Source organism: Gracilinanus agilis, chromosome 3, assembly GCF_016433145.1.
Source record: "Gracilinanus agilis isolate LMUSP501 chromosome 3, AgileGrace, whole genome shotgun sequence".
NCBI lineage: Eukaryota > Metazoa > Chordata > Mammalia > Didelphimorphia > Didelphidae > Gracilinanus > Gracilinanus agilis.
In genome coordinates this window covers 310488169-310505927 of record NC_058132.1, presented here as the reverse complement: position 1 = coordinate 310505927, position 17759 = coordinate 310488169, and the positions used below count along the sequence as shown (strand labels likewise).

The 17759-nt window shown below is 40.8% G+C and overlaps 1 protein-coding gene across 1 annotated transcript in view; it reads right to left on the bottom strand.

Annotated features, from left to right (window-relative positions):
• Window positions 1–17759, bottom strand: part of GLI2 (GLI family zinc finger 2) — a 414185-nt gene that overhangs the window by 115108 nt on the left and 281318 nt on the right. Inside the window, exon 3 of the mRNA XM_044669930.1 lies at window positions 10237–10342. Coding sequence (XP_044525865.1) covers window positions 10237–10342 — 106 coding nt within the window. The remainder of the gene's footprint in view (window positions 1–10236; window positions 10343–17759) is intronic.

The following is a 17759-nucleotide window of genomic DNA, read 5'->3' as shown; positions in this document are numbered from 1 at the left end:
TGGCGTATGTGTTTCTGCTGGACTGACCATACCGAAAACTGGTAAATAGGAGGGTCTGCCAATATGGTATGTATTTCTGCTTCTGCTTAGACCACCACCTCGCTATCTCTCCATGACCCCTGGTGGTCCCTGTATCCCATATCTCCTCCTCCTTCAGCATCTCACTCCAGTTTTACCTTGTCTCTGAGGCTTTCTCAGACTTCCCTAGCCCTTCAATGACAGAGCTTCCTTTTCTGAACTCCAAGAGCATTTATTATTCATACTATTCATTGACTTTAGCATAGCTTGGGATCTCTATCTAGAGAGGAATTTAGTGTTTAGTTCAACACTCAACTGAGTGTTTCTTCAACAACTGAGGAAAATAAGGCCTAGTGATGAAAATTTCAGAGCTAGGATTTGAGCTGAGGTCTTCTCACTTCATTATGGTTATAGTCTGTTCTGTTTCTACACACACACACACACACACACACACACATCAGGGATAATGTGGAATAGTGAAAATGCTCATACCAAAGAAAATTGGTCAGGGCTGAAATGGGGCAGAATTATGGCCAAGATATTTTTAGGGTAGCTCTGAGGAGGAAATGAATGAAAACAGTGAACAAACTGAAGCCTGAATATCTGAAAAAGCACTGAAAAAAAGGATGCTATAAGAATCAATCAATAAAAATATTTAATTACCTACTAGATATCAGTTGCTGTGCTAGGCAAGGTAGAAACAGATAAAAATGAAATCCCTTTCCTCAAGAAGCTTACATTGCAAAAAATAAAACTGGTAGATAGATAGATAGATAGATAGATAGATAGATAGATAGTTAGTTAGTTAGTTGATATGGGAATAGTTAGGTGGCACAGTGAATCAAACACCAGGTTGGGTGTCAGGAATACTCCATCTTCATGAGTTCCAATCTGGCCTCTTACACTTATTAGTTGTGTGACCCTGGGCAAGTCCCTTAACCCTGTTTGCCTCCATTTTCTCATCTATCAAATGAGCTGTAGAAGAAAATGGCAAAACAGCTCATTATCTTTGCCAAGAAAACCCCAAATGGGATCATGAAATGTTGGACACAGGTAAAAGGACTGAATGACAAATAAGCAGATACAAAAATGTGTGATGTTCTAACAAAGGTAGTTTGTAAGAACAAGAGAGGGACTGAAGGGAATGACTAACAGAAAAGAGTATATATGTATTTGGTTGGAAAAGGAGGGGGGTCCTGGAATTGCAATCTCCTAGTAAGTACCATGCAGATGAACAAGCAGTCCACAATGCATGAATCTTAGAGTTCACACCTTATATTCAAATGATCTCTGACTTTATTCATTCAATAGTTCTCTCCACTAATGCAGATTGCAATTCATCCACACCTGCTTTTCCTTTGTGATTCTTCTCTGTTCTCTCAAAACTTCACCATAGGGTGCCTCCTCTCTACACTAGAGGTCTTCCTCTATTCCTACTGGCATCACAAAGGTATCAGGAGATTTCTCTGGCTACATTTCTGACAACATCCTGGCCATCATGAAACAAAGAGAAATAATCATGAAAAATCATACTCTGAAATCCATCAAAATTGCTTGCATATTGGACTATCAAAATACACCAAAGTCACAGAAGACACCAAAGGGTACCTTGGAAAGAGAACTGGATTTAAGTCAGATCATTTCAAGGGTTCAAATCTTAACTCTGCAACCTACATCCCCTAAAGCAAATCATGACCCATCTAAGTCTCAGTTGTCTGTTCTATAAAATGAGATGGACTAGATGGTTTTTTTATTCAGAGATATTTTATTTTCCTAATTACAATAATAACAATTTTCAACATAGATTTTCTGAAATTATAAGATTCAAATTCTCTCTTCCCCTCCCTTCCTTCCTCCCTATTAGAAAATGTAGGCAATTTGATCTGGGTTATACATGTATCATCATGCAAAACATACTTCCATATTGGTCACTGTTATGAGAGAATACTCATTTAGAACCAAAACCCCCAAATAAAACCATAGACTGATGTGAAAGATAGTCTGCTTTGATCTGCATAGACCAGATGATTTCTTTTTTTTTTTTTTTTGAACCCTTACCTTCCATCTTGGAGTCAATACTGTATATTGGCTCCAAGGCAGAAGAGTGGCAAGGGTAGGCAATGGGGGTTAAGTGACTTGCCCAGGGTCACACAGCTGGAAAGTTTCTGAAGTCAAATTTGAACCCAGGACCTCCTCTCTCTAGGCCTGGCTCTCAATCCACTGAGCTACCCAGCTGCCCCCTGACCAGATGATTTCTAAGCTCCCTTCTAGCTCTAAATCTATGGTCCACGTGGTATGAAATCTTATAATTGAAATGCACAAATTTGGATAATACAGCAAATGTGTTTTAAAGTGTTGTCCTACCATTCATTGATTGACTTCAAAATGCTTCTTGGGAAGTTGTCCTTACTATTCATTTCCTGAGCCGAACTCCTGGGCAAAGTATGGTAGAATTGGATTGGGATGGGGGGGGGAGGGAGTTGGGGAGGGAATGGACAGCAGTCATTATTAATTTTTGTAAAATGAATTTATTCTCCTTAAAGACTATAAGTGAAATGTAGCCAACCAGGGCCCTGAGAATCTAGCTAGATGGACGCCCAGGAACAAAATAGCATAACTCCAAGGACCATGTTCCAATCCTGAATTCTAACAGCATTTATCCCAAATGGAGTAATCCCGAGACAGAGAAACTCAATTCTGTGAAATGTTTTGGATGGATAGCTCCAAAGGCGAACACTTACATTTGGAAGGTCTTGCCCCATTCACAGGAACATTCTAGATCACTGGACATGGAATTGATCCTGATTTAATTCCCACCTGACCTGTCACTTAAATGCCTTCTTTTCCACTCTATCTGCTATGAGGCCACTGTTGGAGTTTAAAGGCAAGGAGAGGAGATGCGAAAGCAGAAAAAAAGAAAGAGGAGGGGGAAGGAGAGGAAGAAAGAGAAAGGGCAGGCCCATCTGGTTCAGCTTTTAAAGAGCTCACTTTCTGGGGACAGGTTCTCTTTGAGAACAGAGACAGGAGGGCTGAGGGAAAGCAGTTAGGCCTGGCAAGTAGCAGCCTGTCCCTGCCACAGCTCTGGAGGTGACTCAGGGTCAACAGAGCAAACCACCTCAAAGCCCAGCTTCAGGCTAGAAGCATTCAGGCTGGGGCTGGAGTCAGCCAGGGAAGGGCTACCAGACACCTGGATATTAAAGGGAGGGAAGCAAAGATGCAACAATGGAGCTTGTAAGAAGACATGACATTTTTTTTTCCTGTCCAGGGGAAGAAATGAGAACCTAGACAGTGTCAGCATGAAATGGGGCTAAAAACCTGTCAATTAACCAAAAGTCAAGGGCTGAGCTGCTTAGAAGGTTCAATTGAGGAGGCCAGGATTTACAAACTATGCCTCTGGACAGCAACCTTGCTAGTTCCCTCCTGTCAGCAGCCATGGAGAGGAAAGCACTCTCATTCTGTGACACCCCAACAGCACTGAAGAAGAATGTGCGGTCATGTCACTTGGAGCAATCAGGAAACCAACCTTTGACATGAAGCAGCAGGCAGATAATAAGACTCCGGGGCTGACGACAAATGAGACGGCATTTAATTTGCTGTGCAATGTTCATGTAATTAGATACATTTGGTACAGACAAGGAAGGAGATAGCTAAAATATGGGCTTGATAAATTGGGGCTCCATCAAGCTCTGATCACATTAATCATAAAGCCAAAGCTCACTAACTCCATTTTTTTCCCCTAAGCATTGCCATCTTTTCAGGAGAAAGAGAGACACACAGACAAGCAGACAGACAAAGAGAGCGACACAGAGAGAGACACAGACAAAGAGAGACAGAGACATAGAGAGAGAGACACAGACACAGAGACAAAGAGACAGAGACACAGAGAGACACAGAGACAGAGACAGACACACAGAGAGAGACACAGAGACAGAGACGGAGAAACAGATGGAGAGAGAGAGGCAGGGGATAGGAGTGTGTGTTTATGGTATATTTTATTTTCTTTTTTAAACCCTTACCTTCTGTCTTAGAATTAATACTAAGTATTGGTTCCAAGGCAAAAGAGTAGTAAGGGCTAAGCAGTAGGGGTTAAGGGACTTGCCCAGGGTCACACATGATATATTTTCTTTTAACTAAAGAAGGTATCGTTGGGGACTGTTAAACACTTGTGTCTCCCTTTGGCAAGTGGATATTACAAACTGACTGAGAGCATGCATTTCAACAGCAATGCAATGATTTGGAGGGAATTTACATTTCTTACAAATGGCCTATGTATTTTAACAAGAATTCACTACAATACCACATTTTTTTTTAGATGAGAGATCCATCTAAATTTGGCGTATTAAATTCCCAGTATGGAAACTCTTAGCTCTAGTATAGATTATCTATAATATATACTTTTAGAGAGCCCTCTAGGGCACCAAGAAGTTCATAGGACCATAGATTTAAAGATGGAAGGGGCCTCAGAGGTCATCTAGTTCAACCCATCATTTTTACAGTGTAGGAAACTGAGTCTCAGAAAAACTAAGTGACTTATCCAAAGTCACTCAGGAAATAAATGGCAAGAAAGAGAGAGTGAATTATGATAATAGCCACTGTCAACAATAATACTTTGCATGCACATAGCTGCTGTGTGAAGAAAAAAATAGAGATGCTTTCCACATACTGCTTTAAAATCAGTTTCCCAGTGGAGACCTATAGCCTTTCCTTAGATAAGAAAAATGAAGCCAAGAAAGGCTAAGCAGAGGTAGGTGATACCAACCATCTATTAAAAAGGCATGCACCATAGTAGGGCCCTAAAGATTCCATAAACCAACATTATCCAGCATCTCCTTCCTTTGAAAAACCAAGGCTTCAGGAGCAAAGTGGTTCTCCTTTGCACCTTCGGGCCCGAATGAGATGGTCTGCATACCTAATATCTGCACCAAGTAATTTTGAGATGGAGCTGCATTTGGGGGGAAGCAAAAAAGCATGATGTAACTCAATTTGACAAGTATTTTTCAGTCACCAACCATTTGCAGGTGCCGGGTTAGGCCGTGGGGATGTAAAGAAGAAAAACCAAAAGACACAGATTTACCTTCAAGTACGCTTCTAACCTAACAGGGAGGAGAAGTACACACGAATGACTATTTTATTAGGCAAAATGTCACAGAGCATAAGTGAGTTCCAGAAAGAATGCTGTGATGATTCTGAGCACAGAGATGACTTCCAGCTGGGAGGAAATCAGGGAAGAATTCTCAGAGAAGGTAGCACCAGATTTGGACCCTGAAGCAATGGAGAGATTCCAACAGGCTGAAACTCCAGAATCCCAGAATATGGGAGCAAGAAGGCACCTTCTGAATCATTTAGTCAAGGTCTCTCATGTGACAGAGGCAAAAGCTGAAGAATACAAAATGACTTTTCCAAGGTCAAAGACTCAAGCGAGTCAGGACTCACACTCAGATCTTTTAAGTGCATTTCACTTTCCATCATATCATTTGGCCTCTCCATACCACATTCCTTATCTCTGGGGAGATGAACTCCATTCTAGGCATAGGGGACAGCATGAGCCAAAGTCAAACAGATGGGATTAGGAGAGGGGGGCAGGAATAAGAATCAAGGATGTTGAGTAGACTCCATAGGGCTAAATCATAAAGGCATCAAAACTAAAAAAAGGTAAATTCAACTCAAACCCTTTGTGAACTTGAACCAGGACAGAGAGTTGATACTTTATTTGGAAGACAATTGGGAGCCACTGATGGTTTTAGAATAAGGGAGAGATGTGATCGGAGTTTCTAATTAGGAAGATTACAAGAATATTGATGTGAAAAATGGATTATTGATTGGAGAGAGGAAGCCTGGATCAGGGGCACAGGTGACAAGTGACAAGGAATAGGCTATCACCAATGAAAATAAAAAGGAGGTGAAGGTTCTAAGTGATGGTGTATAGATAGGATCATAGGATCATGGCAACTAGAGAAGGAAGATACTGCTGAGATTATCTGCCAGAATATTCCCAGAAGGCACGGGTTCCTCAAGTGAGGTATCTAGGATCTGGCCCTGAACATACTTCTCTTTGCCAAGGCAGCCTCTTCTGTGGAGTATCAATAAATCAATACGTCCTCAGATGATTCTTTCTTTATAAGTTTCTGGGAAATGCTCTCTGGAATTTAAAGCCTTTCACACCCCACCCCCCAATCTATGATTCCAGTATCATAAATTATTCCTTTTCAAAGACACCCAAACTGGCTTTATTATTATTAATATTGTTATATTGTTATTATTTTTAATTATTATTTATTATTCATCTATAATATCCCATTTCCCAACTCCACACCTTTGCATTGTCTCTTCCCTCTCCTGGTAATTCAATCCCTCCTCGCCACTGCCTCTTGAGGACTCAAGTTTTGTTCATGACTTAGCTCAACCACCACTTACTGCATAAAGCCTTCATTGGCTACCTCTCCTACACCCCCAATCTGCTAATACTTTCCCCTCGAAACTGTATTTTATGTTTGTATCTTGTGTTTTTCTGGGCTACCCTGTAAATTCCTTGAGAGAAGGGATTGTTTTCTTGTTTTTATAACCCAAGCACCTAGCACTGTTTCAGGCACACAGGAGGCACTTAATAAATGCTTGTGAATTAGGAGGCAGCTCACTTTGCACAGTGTTGGACTTGGTAGGAGGAAGAAGTGTTCAAATCCAGCCTCAGACACCTAGCTGTGTAAGCCACTTCACATTCCTTAACCTCAGTTTTCTCATTTGTAAAATGGGGATAATAATAGCATGTAACTTCCAAGGGCTGTTGTGGGGAGAAAATGAGATATTATTTGTAAAGATACTTTGCAACTTCAAAGTTCTGCATAAATGATAGCTGTTCTTCTTCTTATTGGTTGATTGATGTGAGTAGCATAATATTCCTAAGGAATAACTAATGAATACTGAAGAGAACCAATCATCTCATCCCAAACTGTTGTTGTCTTGTAGATTTAGGGGGAAAGAGCAGTGACTGTGAGCAGGACAAAAAAAGGTGGCTCTCATAGCTGGTGCTAAAAATGAAGACCCCAGATCCATATGCATAAAATTAGCCCCATCACTCTCTCCACTGTTCCTCACACTCCTCTCCTTGCTTTTTACATACTCTTTAGCCTGAATGATGCCTTTTTTCTGACTTCTTTTCCTCTTCAAGCATTCCCATGATTTTTTTTTTTCCCATAAGGTTTCGCCAGCCTAAGCCAAGAAAATCCCACTGGGTGCTTATCACTCAGAGAATTTGTAGTTCGCTCATATTGAAAAAATGTAGTTCAGGAGCCTCTAGGTAGCACAATGGATAAAGTGTGGAGTCAGGACGACCTGGCTTCAAATCTGACCTCAGACACTTCCTAACTGTGTGACTCTGGGCAAATCACTTAACCCCAGTTGCCTAACCCTTAGTGCTCCTCTTCCTTAGAATCTGTACTTAGTATCAATTCTAAAAGAAAAGATATGCCAGTGGAATGGCTTTTCAACTCTGGGGGGGGGGGAGAGGGGAGGGAGAGAACATGAATCATGTAACTTTGGAAAAAGATAAAAATTAAGAAAAAATGAGAGAAAAGATATGGGTTAAAAAATGATGCAAGTCCTCTATTTCTATGTCCTAATGAATTAAAGCAATTAGGCTAACCCCTCTACATTAAGTCCAGAACTTAACCTCTCCTTTTAGGCAAAGGTCAGCTTTAAAGTATTTCAAATAGTAATAATTTAGGTTCACACTGTACTTTTGGATTTCCAAAAGCACTTTCCATAATCTTGTTTGATCCTAGCAACCTCCTTGTGAAATAGGCATTAACAGACCTGAGTTTGAATCCAGTCTCAGACACTTAATAGCTGTGTGACCCTGGCAAGTCACTTAATTTGGTTTGTCTCAATTTCCTCATCTATAAAATGAGCCAGAGAAGGAGACGACAAACCACTCGGATATCTTTGCCAAGAAAATCCCAAACGGGGTCACGAAGAGTAGGACAACACTGAAAAACTACCGAATGACAACTCGTAAATGATGAAGCTTGGCTACAGAAAGGTTAAATGTTTTGTCTAAGAATACACGGCCAGTTTGTAGGATGTTTGGGATTGGAATTGAGCTCTCCAGATTCTTAGACTGGTGCTCATTCCCCTAGACAATGGCGATGTTGAATAACACATATGTTTAAAGTTAAGATTCACTGACACTCTGTTGAACCCATGGCAAAGTTTGTGCTTTTAATCTAGTGGTTTATTTAATTGAGACTCATTAAAGATGCTTAGCATATCAAAATGGTGTCAACTGAACCAAAGTGATAATCTGTTCTTGATTTTGGTCTTTTGTTTCCGTGGTTCATTGTTCACTTTTGAAAAACATTCATGAAGTACCAGGTTTCCCCCACTGTCAAGTTTAAAGATGGACATCAGCCAATTTCTGGACATTAGGCAAGCACAACCCACAACGATTTCTAACGTCTCAGAACTCTTAGAGCATAAATATCTATTCTGTCTTCTAAAGCTCTTTGGTGCGGCAGGCCCCTTGTTGCCAATTGCCCACTAAACTAGAAAAATATTGTTTCCCTGATAGATTTCCTGGGAGACCTAACGTTAAGCTTAAGGGACAGATCTAGCATGGCCATCCCAGGTAGAGTAACCAGAGGATTTCTCTAAAGCGAAACAAAACAAAACACCACTCCCTAAACCCAGAGGAGGGCCTCCTGTTACACAGCTCTCAGGCTAGAATCCCAATAAACACAATCTTGCAGAATCCTGCTTGGCTACTATGCCAAATCTGCAGAGATGATCACTTAATTACCATGTCCTTGCAGCTGATAAACCCCAACTGAGCTTTTCAAAACCGTGGGAGCTAAGAAGGGTTTAATAGACTGACTCAAAGGTCCACCCTGAAACAAAATGAATTGAGCTCACTTAACAGTCTGAGATTTTCCAGCCTTCCTGAATTAACAACTCCTGACCAGCACCACTCTTCCTGACCATGAAAATCCTTTAGAGGCTTCCCAGGCAGATGCAAAGTGAAATCTTCACCAAGAAGAATAACAGGCAGCTAGGTGGCACAGTGGATAGAATTCTGAACCTGGAGTCAGGAAGGATGTGAGTTCAAATCCAGGCTCAGACACTTGCAAGTTCTTGGACCCTTGCGTAAGTTGCTTAAGCTCTATTTGTCACAGTTTTCCCAACTGTAAATTGGAGATGCTAATAGCCTGTATCTCCTAGGGTTGGGTTGTTGTAAGGATAAAATGAAATGGTATTTATAAAATGCTTAGCACAGTATCTGGCACATAGTAAGCTCTCTATAAAAGCTGGCTAGTAACTTATACCAGTTTCAGGGTTATATAGCACTGAATCCCATCCCCAACTGGAGACAAGGTCCCTAGTTCTTAGGCTAGAGACACATTCTCCCCACCCAGGGAGCAGGGAGATAAATCTTATTTATTGTTTTAATAGGAGAAATCAGAAAATGGGCTAATTTTTCTAATGGCATCTCACATTTTCCAACAGGACCTCCACAAAGTAGCGGGAGAGATTTAGGCTAACCTGCTCAGAAAAGGAATGAGTGGTCCTATTGCAACTTTTTATAGGGAGAAGTCAGACAGGATGGACGGGCAGGGAGGTTCAGAACCGCTGAGCTGAGAAAGCCATGGTAGGAGAGGGCAGGAATGGGATCTCAAAACTTGAAAAAAGGAGAACAAATAGCTACGGGTAGGGAAATTGCCAAGGACGGCCCTACCCGTTTCCATCTATGGTTATCAAAGCAGAGAAATATAGCATTGCCAATATATAAAACTTTCGCATGGCTCTGATTAGAGTAATCTCATCCATAAGGCATTCCCATTTCACAGATGGGGAGAACCAGCACTGAACCCTCTAGTGCTTAGAATGAAAAACCCAAAGAAGTTTAAGGGCATTACAAGTAGCTGATTCATAAGAAGGCTGCTCGCTTCTCAAAAATTCAGAATACCACAAATGCATCTGCATGTTTATAATACCAATTCAAAGAAGGCCAACAGCAGATAGAAACAAATAAATGTTGAATACTGTTGACTTTTTTCTCTCAAAGACAGCAAGGAGGGAGGTAGCCAAAGTCTGCTAACCTTGCCTCGGTTCAGGAAACCTTAATGCCGGCATAGAGAGAGATGAAAAGAACACACACGGCAAATTCTGATTGGGGAGGTAGGGGGAAAGGGGGTGGCAAGCTGCCCATAGCTGAGATGCAAGACTTACCCATGAATAGCATGGATAGTGTGAGGTTCGTAATGATATCTTCCCTCCTGATGTCGCATGTCAATCGGTAAGGGAGCGTGGAACGCTGGAAGTAGGTGTTGTGGCACTGTGGAGAGGGTGGGGGGGAAGAGGAAAAGAAAAAAAAAAAGGAACTTCAAAAACTCTTTTTTTCCCCTTCCCTTTTAAAGCAATTTTCAAAGGGACTTAAAACTCCTTGAATTTCAGAGCAAGTGCAGTACAGGACAAGGGGGCTTCAGGATCCCGGCGCTATCATATACCAGAGAAGTGGAATAAATAAATAATCAAAGACATCCCGAGAAATCCTACATCTTCAACATAAAAGATCTCCAACCATGTTTCTGACAAAGACAAGCAGCTAAGCGCTCTTTGAACTTGGAGAGATTATAGGAAGTACCATGGAACACTCGACTGGCTACGCAAATCAGAGCTGACAGATTCCCATTTCTGGGGACCTCCAACCCAAGCCGGCCTTGGCCGGGAGCAGCTTCGGCAGCACCCTTCTCCAGCATCCATACACAGTGGAGCGATTAGGCTGGAAATATTTACCTAAGACCATCTGTAATATCAAGCCGCTCACACATAAATGGCATACCCATTAGCAGCCGCCAAAAAAACGTCTGTGGCTTGGCTTCTAAGAAAGGCTCCTAAATTGCTCCTGCTTGTCAGCATTCGCAGCTCTATTTCTTATTCATCTGAGGAGCTCTCTTCATCTTTGATGGAGAGATAAAGTGGTCTCCAAAGGCCCAGGACACCTACGTTGACTTATTAATTCTGGGAGTTTTAATATTTATTACTGACCCAACATGAGATGTTGGGAACCTGTTGGAGGAAAATGCTAACAGGCTAAGGTGATATTGCAAAGGTTATTCTCTCAAGTACTTATCTTTGCCCTTGTCTTTCCTTCTAATCATAAGGATTATTTGAGAGTACCCTTTGCTAAAAAGAAAAATATCCCCTCTGTGGCCCTCAATATAATTAAAGGTATTTGAAAAATAGTGGGAAAATTCGCGTTCTGCTATTTTAAACAGAGGGGAGTAAGAACTTGGATGGACTTCTGACGATAGTCAAAATAGAATAAAACCTCACTAAATCTGGGGAAAGACTGGAGTAATCTAATTTTTTGTTTTTTAGCTAATGACATCTCTGAGCCTCAGTTTCCTCACTGGTAAAAATGACAGTTAGATTAGATCTGGAATTCTTAACCTAGAGTCAGATTTCAGTGGAGGTCTGCAAACTTGGATGAGGAAAAAATTACATCTGTATGTTCACTAACCTCTAATTGAAAGTTAGCATTTCCTTTAATCATAAATTTAAACAACAACAACAACATTATTCTGGGACGGGTTCCATAGGTTTCATCTGACTGGCAAAGAGGTCTGTCTTACACACGCATACACATTAAGAACTCTTCTCTTGGATTAGATGGTTTATAAAGTCTCTTCCTTCATTTATGACTGATAAGGCAGTATCAACAAACTAAGGCCATACAGGTCTGAAGAGCAATGTTTGAATTCCTGAAAATGTTAAATGCCATTTTTATAGAATCAAAAGATTTACATTTGGAAGACAACTCAGAGGCTAGCTGGTTCATCCATGCCTAAAACACATAAGGGAAACTGAGGATCCAAATGTTTAAGTGATTGCTTCAGGGCAGTGGGTCCATGAGTGGCAGGATTAGGTTTTTGGTTTACCAGTGGTTGTCTAGTCCAATCTCCTCATTTTTTAAGTGAGGAAACTGAGGTCTAGAAGTTATATAATCTAAAGTACTTGAAATCTGGTATCTAGCACTCTTTCACACAACCAAAATGTTTCCCTAAGAAGGGGATTTACAAAGTCTTCTTTAATAACCAGACAAGAAAATCTGGTATCTGAATACTTCCTAGCTGTGTGATCCTGGGCAAGTCACTTAACCCCCATTGCTTATTCCTTAGCACTCCTTTGCCTTAGAATCAATACATAGTATTGATTCTAAGGCAGAAGGTAAGGTTTAAAAAAAAAGAAGCAGACAAGAATCCTTTACAATTAGCCACATACTTTTGGGCAAATATCAAGTGTTGATAAAGTACATTAAAAATGATTCCAACTGTAACTGGACTTTCTCCCTTAAAATATAACTTGCACTAGTTATTTGATTAACAAACCTTCTCTGTAGATAGTACAGGTATAAACTTCAGCCTCCCAGTGTTGGATCATTTATTGAAAATCTTGGGTCTGTATTAGGAATGGGTCTGGCTGTATCTATAAGTAACTGGCACTAAAATCAGAAGGCAGAAATAAGGGGCAGAAGGCAGCTTCTAGGCAGCACCATGGATAGAAAGCTGGGTCTGGAGTTGAGAGGACCTGGGTTCAAATTTGACCTCAAGATACTTCATAACTGTGTCACCCTTGGCAAGTCACTTAATCTCAATTGCTTAGCCCCTTACCATTCTTCTACCTTAGAATCGATACTTAGAGGGGCAGGTAGGTAGCTCAGTGGATTGAGAGTCAGGTCCAGAGACAGGAGGTCCTGGGTTCAAATCTCACATACTTCCTAGCTGTGTGACTCTGGGCAAGTCATTTAACCCTCACTGTCTAGCCCTTACCACTCTTCTGCCTTGTAACAAATATACAGTGTTGATTCTAAGTTGGAAGGTGAGGGCTTTTTAAAAAAAAATCAATACTTAGTATTATTCTAAGACAGAAGTTAAAGGTGTAAAAAAAGGGGGAGGGGTGGATTTGAACCTCCAAAGCTGGTGAAAAGAACTGGTCAAACCCCACAAATCCCAAATGCAAACAGCATGACTACAGAGTACAAATAGAGGAAGTTGTTGGACCTTAGATAAGTCAGTCTACTTTTCACATCTTCAAAGGGGTGAGGCTCAATGATTTCCAAGATAGCCTCTTCAGTTCCAACATGCCATGACCCTGGGGCCATTGTTTTCCCTCCCAGAGACCATCCAATCCCTGGTAGTATTGGAACAAAGCTTGGTAACAGAAGCGTTGACATCCACCGTCCTGTTCTCAACTGTCCACAGGACACATGCCATCGGCTTGAAGGGTTATCAGAGCGGCAGTGCCTTTTTAAATCACAACTTTCTTTGAGATGGTTTATTTCCTGGGTCTGCTTTTGCTCTGGCTCGAACCCTAATCCTCTATCCCTTATTCCCAGGATCATTAAATTCAAAACAGCAAAGTTAATGTAAGAGTTTAGGGACATGCTTCCTATTCCTTCCCTGAAACAAAAGGTGAGTCAGTCAGTTTTTCCACAAATCATCTTTTCACCCCTGGTTTGTCAGCAGCTCCTGTTGACATAACACACACATTTTCCCCTCTTTTCTGTTGCATTTTTACTATAATTGGAGATTTAGAAAAGCTGCGTTTTCAGTTGCAGGAACATCTCCAGCCCTTTGCTAGGACTTGTTCTTAACCACCTGTCCACATTCCACTGGTTGGCAGGCAGGCATCCCAAACAGAAACTACAATCCTTTCAGCCTTTCGCTGTCTGAACAACAACAAAAAAAGGCTGTTTTTGCTGTCCGCCTTTTGGAGGGACTCTCTGAAGCTCAGGCCATTTCCCCTGGGCAAATCTAGGCTTCTCGAATTCAGTAGATGGGCAAATCTGGACTGGGCTTTTGGCAGTCCTGGCAAGGAAAGATTAGAGAGACTAAAACTCAGCATGGTTCCTTGGCTCTGCTGCTCAGGAGGGAGGCTTTGGGTGAGCTTGGAAGACTTCTGGGTTCAATAGCAGCCTGGATCAGAGCTGGCACTCCTGAGTACCTGATGCAATGGAAGAATTTTCTTGCCTACTATTAAATAATAGGACACAGTAGTGGGACTGTTTCATTTGCTAAGGAGGAAGACTTAATAAATAGAGTATCATTAATACATATCCTTTAGGGTGGATTTTTTTCCCCTTCTGATGAGAAATGTGTGATTTTTGTTTAATACCACATGACATCCACCTATTAAAACAAACAAATGAAATTATCAGCCACGACTGTTTAACCATGAGGCCTTTTGTGTCCAAAAGAAAGCAGAATGGAATAATGTCTATTTTATTTACTTATATAATGTCTCTGCTTTTAAAGCTCATTTTTTACTTCAGTACTTCATGGGTGTCAGGGAAAAGGCATGGGTCAATACATATGCATGTGCATTTCCTGTGGAAATATTCCACATTTTCATCATGAAAAGTATATTACCTAAGGATGGCCTTAAGATAGTGTGATCTGAAGAGCTTCACAAGTCCTGTATCCCTAAGAATTTCACCTCAACTGACCTAATACAGTGCCTGAAATGCCACTGTTAGAGTTATTGCTTTTGATACCCTTTAAAATGTAAAGAAATTTAAGCCACATCAAGACATCTGCACAGATTAGTATCTCAGTGTCCTGATGCCACGTATCATGGTTCCCCAGGGTATAGATCTGTATTGATAAACCTATGGCATACGTGCCGATGGGGACTACTCCCTTCCCCCCTCTCTGTTGTGTCTGAAGACATTTCTCCCATCGCCCGTCCCCTCTGCCCAGCAGTCCAATGGGAACACTTCCTCCCTCCCCTGTCTGGGGTAAGCAGTGTGAGGATACAGTTTGGGCACTCGATCTCTAAAAAGTTCACCATCACTGGTATAAATAATTCTGATGGGGAGAAAGAAAAACAGAAAGTGTAGAGAAGGTATTTTTATCCTGTTTTTGTGTCAGGGACCCCATCATCAGTCTATGGATTACTTCTCAGAATAATGTTTTCAAATACATAAAAGCATAAGATTACAAAGGAAAACAATTATGCTGAACCATAGTTATCAAATATATTTTTTAAAATTCACAGACCCCAAGTTAAGAATCCCTGGTCTAGAGCATGGAGTGCTCTCAGGGAGGGCAGCTTTTCATGGGGCACCACAGTGGAGGACCTGGTGCCTGAGGGAGTAAATCAGGGAAAACACAGAAGAGAAAGGACAAAACACCAACTTAACCTACACTTCACAGTTGTCCCCCAGGTCGGTGCTTGGAGAAGCAAATGTTAGCCAACAAAGCAGCATCCATCTGAACCGCGGGAGATCAAAGAAATAAAACATATGATCTGCCATTGAAAAACTCATAGCTGAGCAGGGTGGACACAAAAGATGCTCACGGAGTAGCACATGATTCAGTCCACACACACTGCTTTGGGGAAAAACAGCATGAAACTGGGGTGCCTGGAACCCACCCACAAGGATCCCTGGAACCAAAAACTTGAGACATCTTCAAGACCTTCTATTTAAGATCCTTGGTCTTTCATGAATCTTGTGAGCCCACTTCATTCCCAATTCAGAGCTCTCACTGTCTGTGTTGCTCCTTGGTCACTTTTAACCCTTGACACCCTTGTGACAGTTCTCAGAATTCTGTTTAGTTTTTAGCTTTTAAAAGTTTCCTTAATAATTCCCATATATAACATCCATGGGCTTGCCTCATTTTTCCCATTAAACTGTAAGTTCCTTGAGGGCAGAGATCATGTATCCTATCTCTCTTGCTTCCTCCATAGCACCACAATAGTAATATTCATATAGTAAAAAGTCAATAAATAATAAATCCTATTCTATAATTTAGCAAGATTTTCCTTTAATTAGCAAGCATTCTTGGTCTTTGTGGCAAGGACCCATTTGACAATCTCGTGAAACCTATGTCCCCTTTCCAGAATAAATACTTAAAAAAAAACACTTTCCTTCCATCTTAGAATAATACTGCATATTGGTTAGAAGGCAGAAAAGTAGGAAGTATCTGAGGTCACATTTGAACCCAGAACCTGCTCTCTCTGGGCCTAGCTCTCAATCTACTGAGTCACCTACCTGCCCCACAATAAATACTCAAAAATAATGCAAGGAAATGTTAAATTTCATTTAAAGGTGAATACAAGTAAATATGGAATTTTTCCCTATTCAAGTTCACAAATCTAAACTCTATACACTAATCCAGATAAAGAATTTGTGTTCAAAGGGCAGTGAGGTAACTCAGTGAATAGGTAGCCAGGCCTAGAGATGGGATGCCCTAAGTTCAAATCCAACCTTCTACACTTCCTAGGTATGAGACCCTGGGCAAGTCACTTAACCCTGGTTGCCCAGACCTTAATGCTCTTCTGCCTTAGCACTGATATATGGTATTGATTCTTAGACAGAAAGTAAGGATTTTTAAAAATCCCTGTTTTAAACCAGTGCCTTTCCCTCAGTAAGGACTTCAGAAATTTTTGCTAAATTTAACTGAACTGGATTAATAGAAAACCTGCCTCTTTATGTATAAAGAACTTAAATAATGAACCTAAGACAAGTACTCCAAAACCCACCTCAGAGAAAATCATTCTCCAAAACGGGGTCTTCATTTATAAAATTCATTAAGTTTTATTATTCAAATCTTTACCTAGCCTAAGAAAGCTCAGCTAAAAGAAAATAAAAAGGCCTGAAAAGGACCGAGGTCAGGCCTGGGTCAAGAGATCGCGCTCAGCCTAAAAAAAAAAAAAAAAACGTTACTTACACAAGACTAAATTCCTGGGGAGAAATTAATAATAATTATTATAATGGCCCTTTGCATCTGTAGAACACACTTCTGAGAATGGTTAGATGTGCCCTGCAGATATTATGTTATTAACTCTTGCTCCAAACCTGGGAGGGATATAAGAGGGTACATATTATTCTGCCCATTTCACAGATGAGAAAATAAATTCAGAGATGAATAAATTCAGAGGTGAGCTTGTGAGTCAGCATTCAAAACTTGTTTTCTTTGAATTGATATAACTGGGATGCCAGTCTGAAGTGCTATTAATGATAATAATAATAATTTAGTAATTGGGCTTTCAAGAGAGAGCATGGCCTCAAGGATTATGGGACAGTCTTGGATTCAAAAGACACCTGCCTCTGACACATATTAGCTGTATGACTCTGGGCAAATCATTTAATCTCTCCATGCTTGTGGCCATTTTCTAGGTTATAGATGAAGTTACCTACAGAGGTGGGGGAGTCTAACAGGGGTTCCCCATGCTAATGAAATCACAAGTCTGAACATAAAAAATTGGCCTTTATAGAAACTTCCATTACATGCTTTAAGACTATAAAGCACTTTCCTAGGCATTACCATATAGGATCTTCACAACAATTTTTTCAGGTAGGTTTTATAAGCAGTCATTTAATAAGCATTAATTAAATACCTACTGTGTGCCAAGCACTGGGCAAAGAGCTGAGGATTTCAAGGCAAAAGTCCATGATATCAAGAAGCTCACAGCCTATTTTATTTTACACATGAAAAAAATGGAATCTGGAAAAAAGCGATTCACTCAATATCACAAGGCATAAAATAAGTGACCAAGCCTTGCCTCAAACCCAAGTCTCTTGGAGGCTGAGCTTTGTGCAGTTGTTTCCTCCCCCATGACCACCATTGCTTAGCAATCTCCTCCAGTTGGAGATTTGCTTCATCCATCTATAGCAATGAATCAAAAGTCTTCTTGTTGTGATGGACCAGCCTCCAGATTGCTGTCTCTTTTTTTTTCTCAAGGTA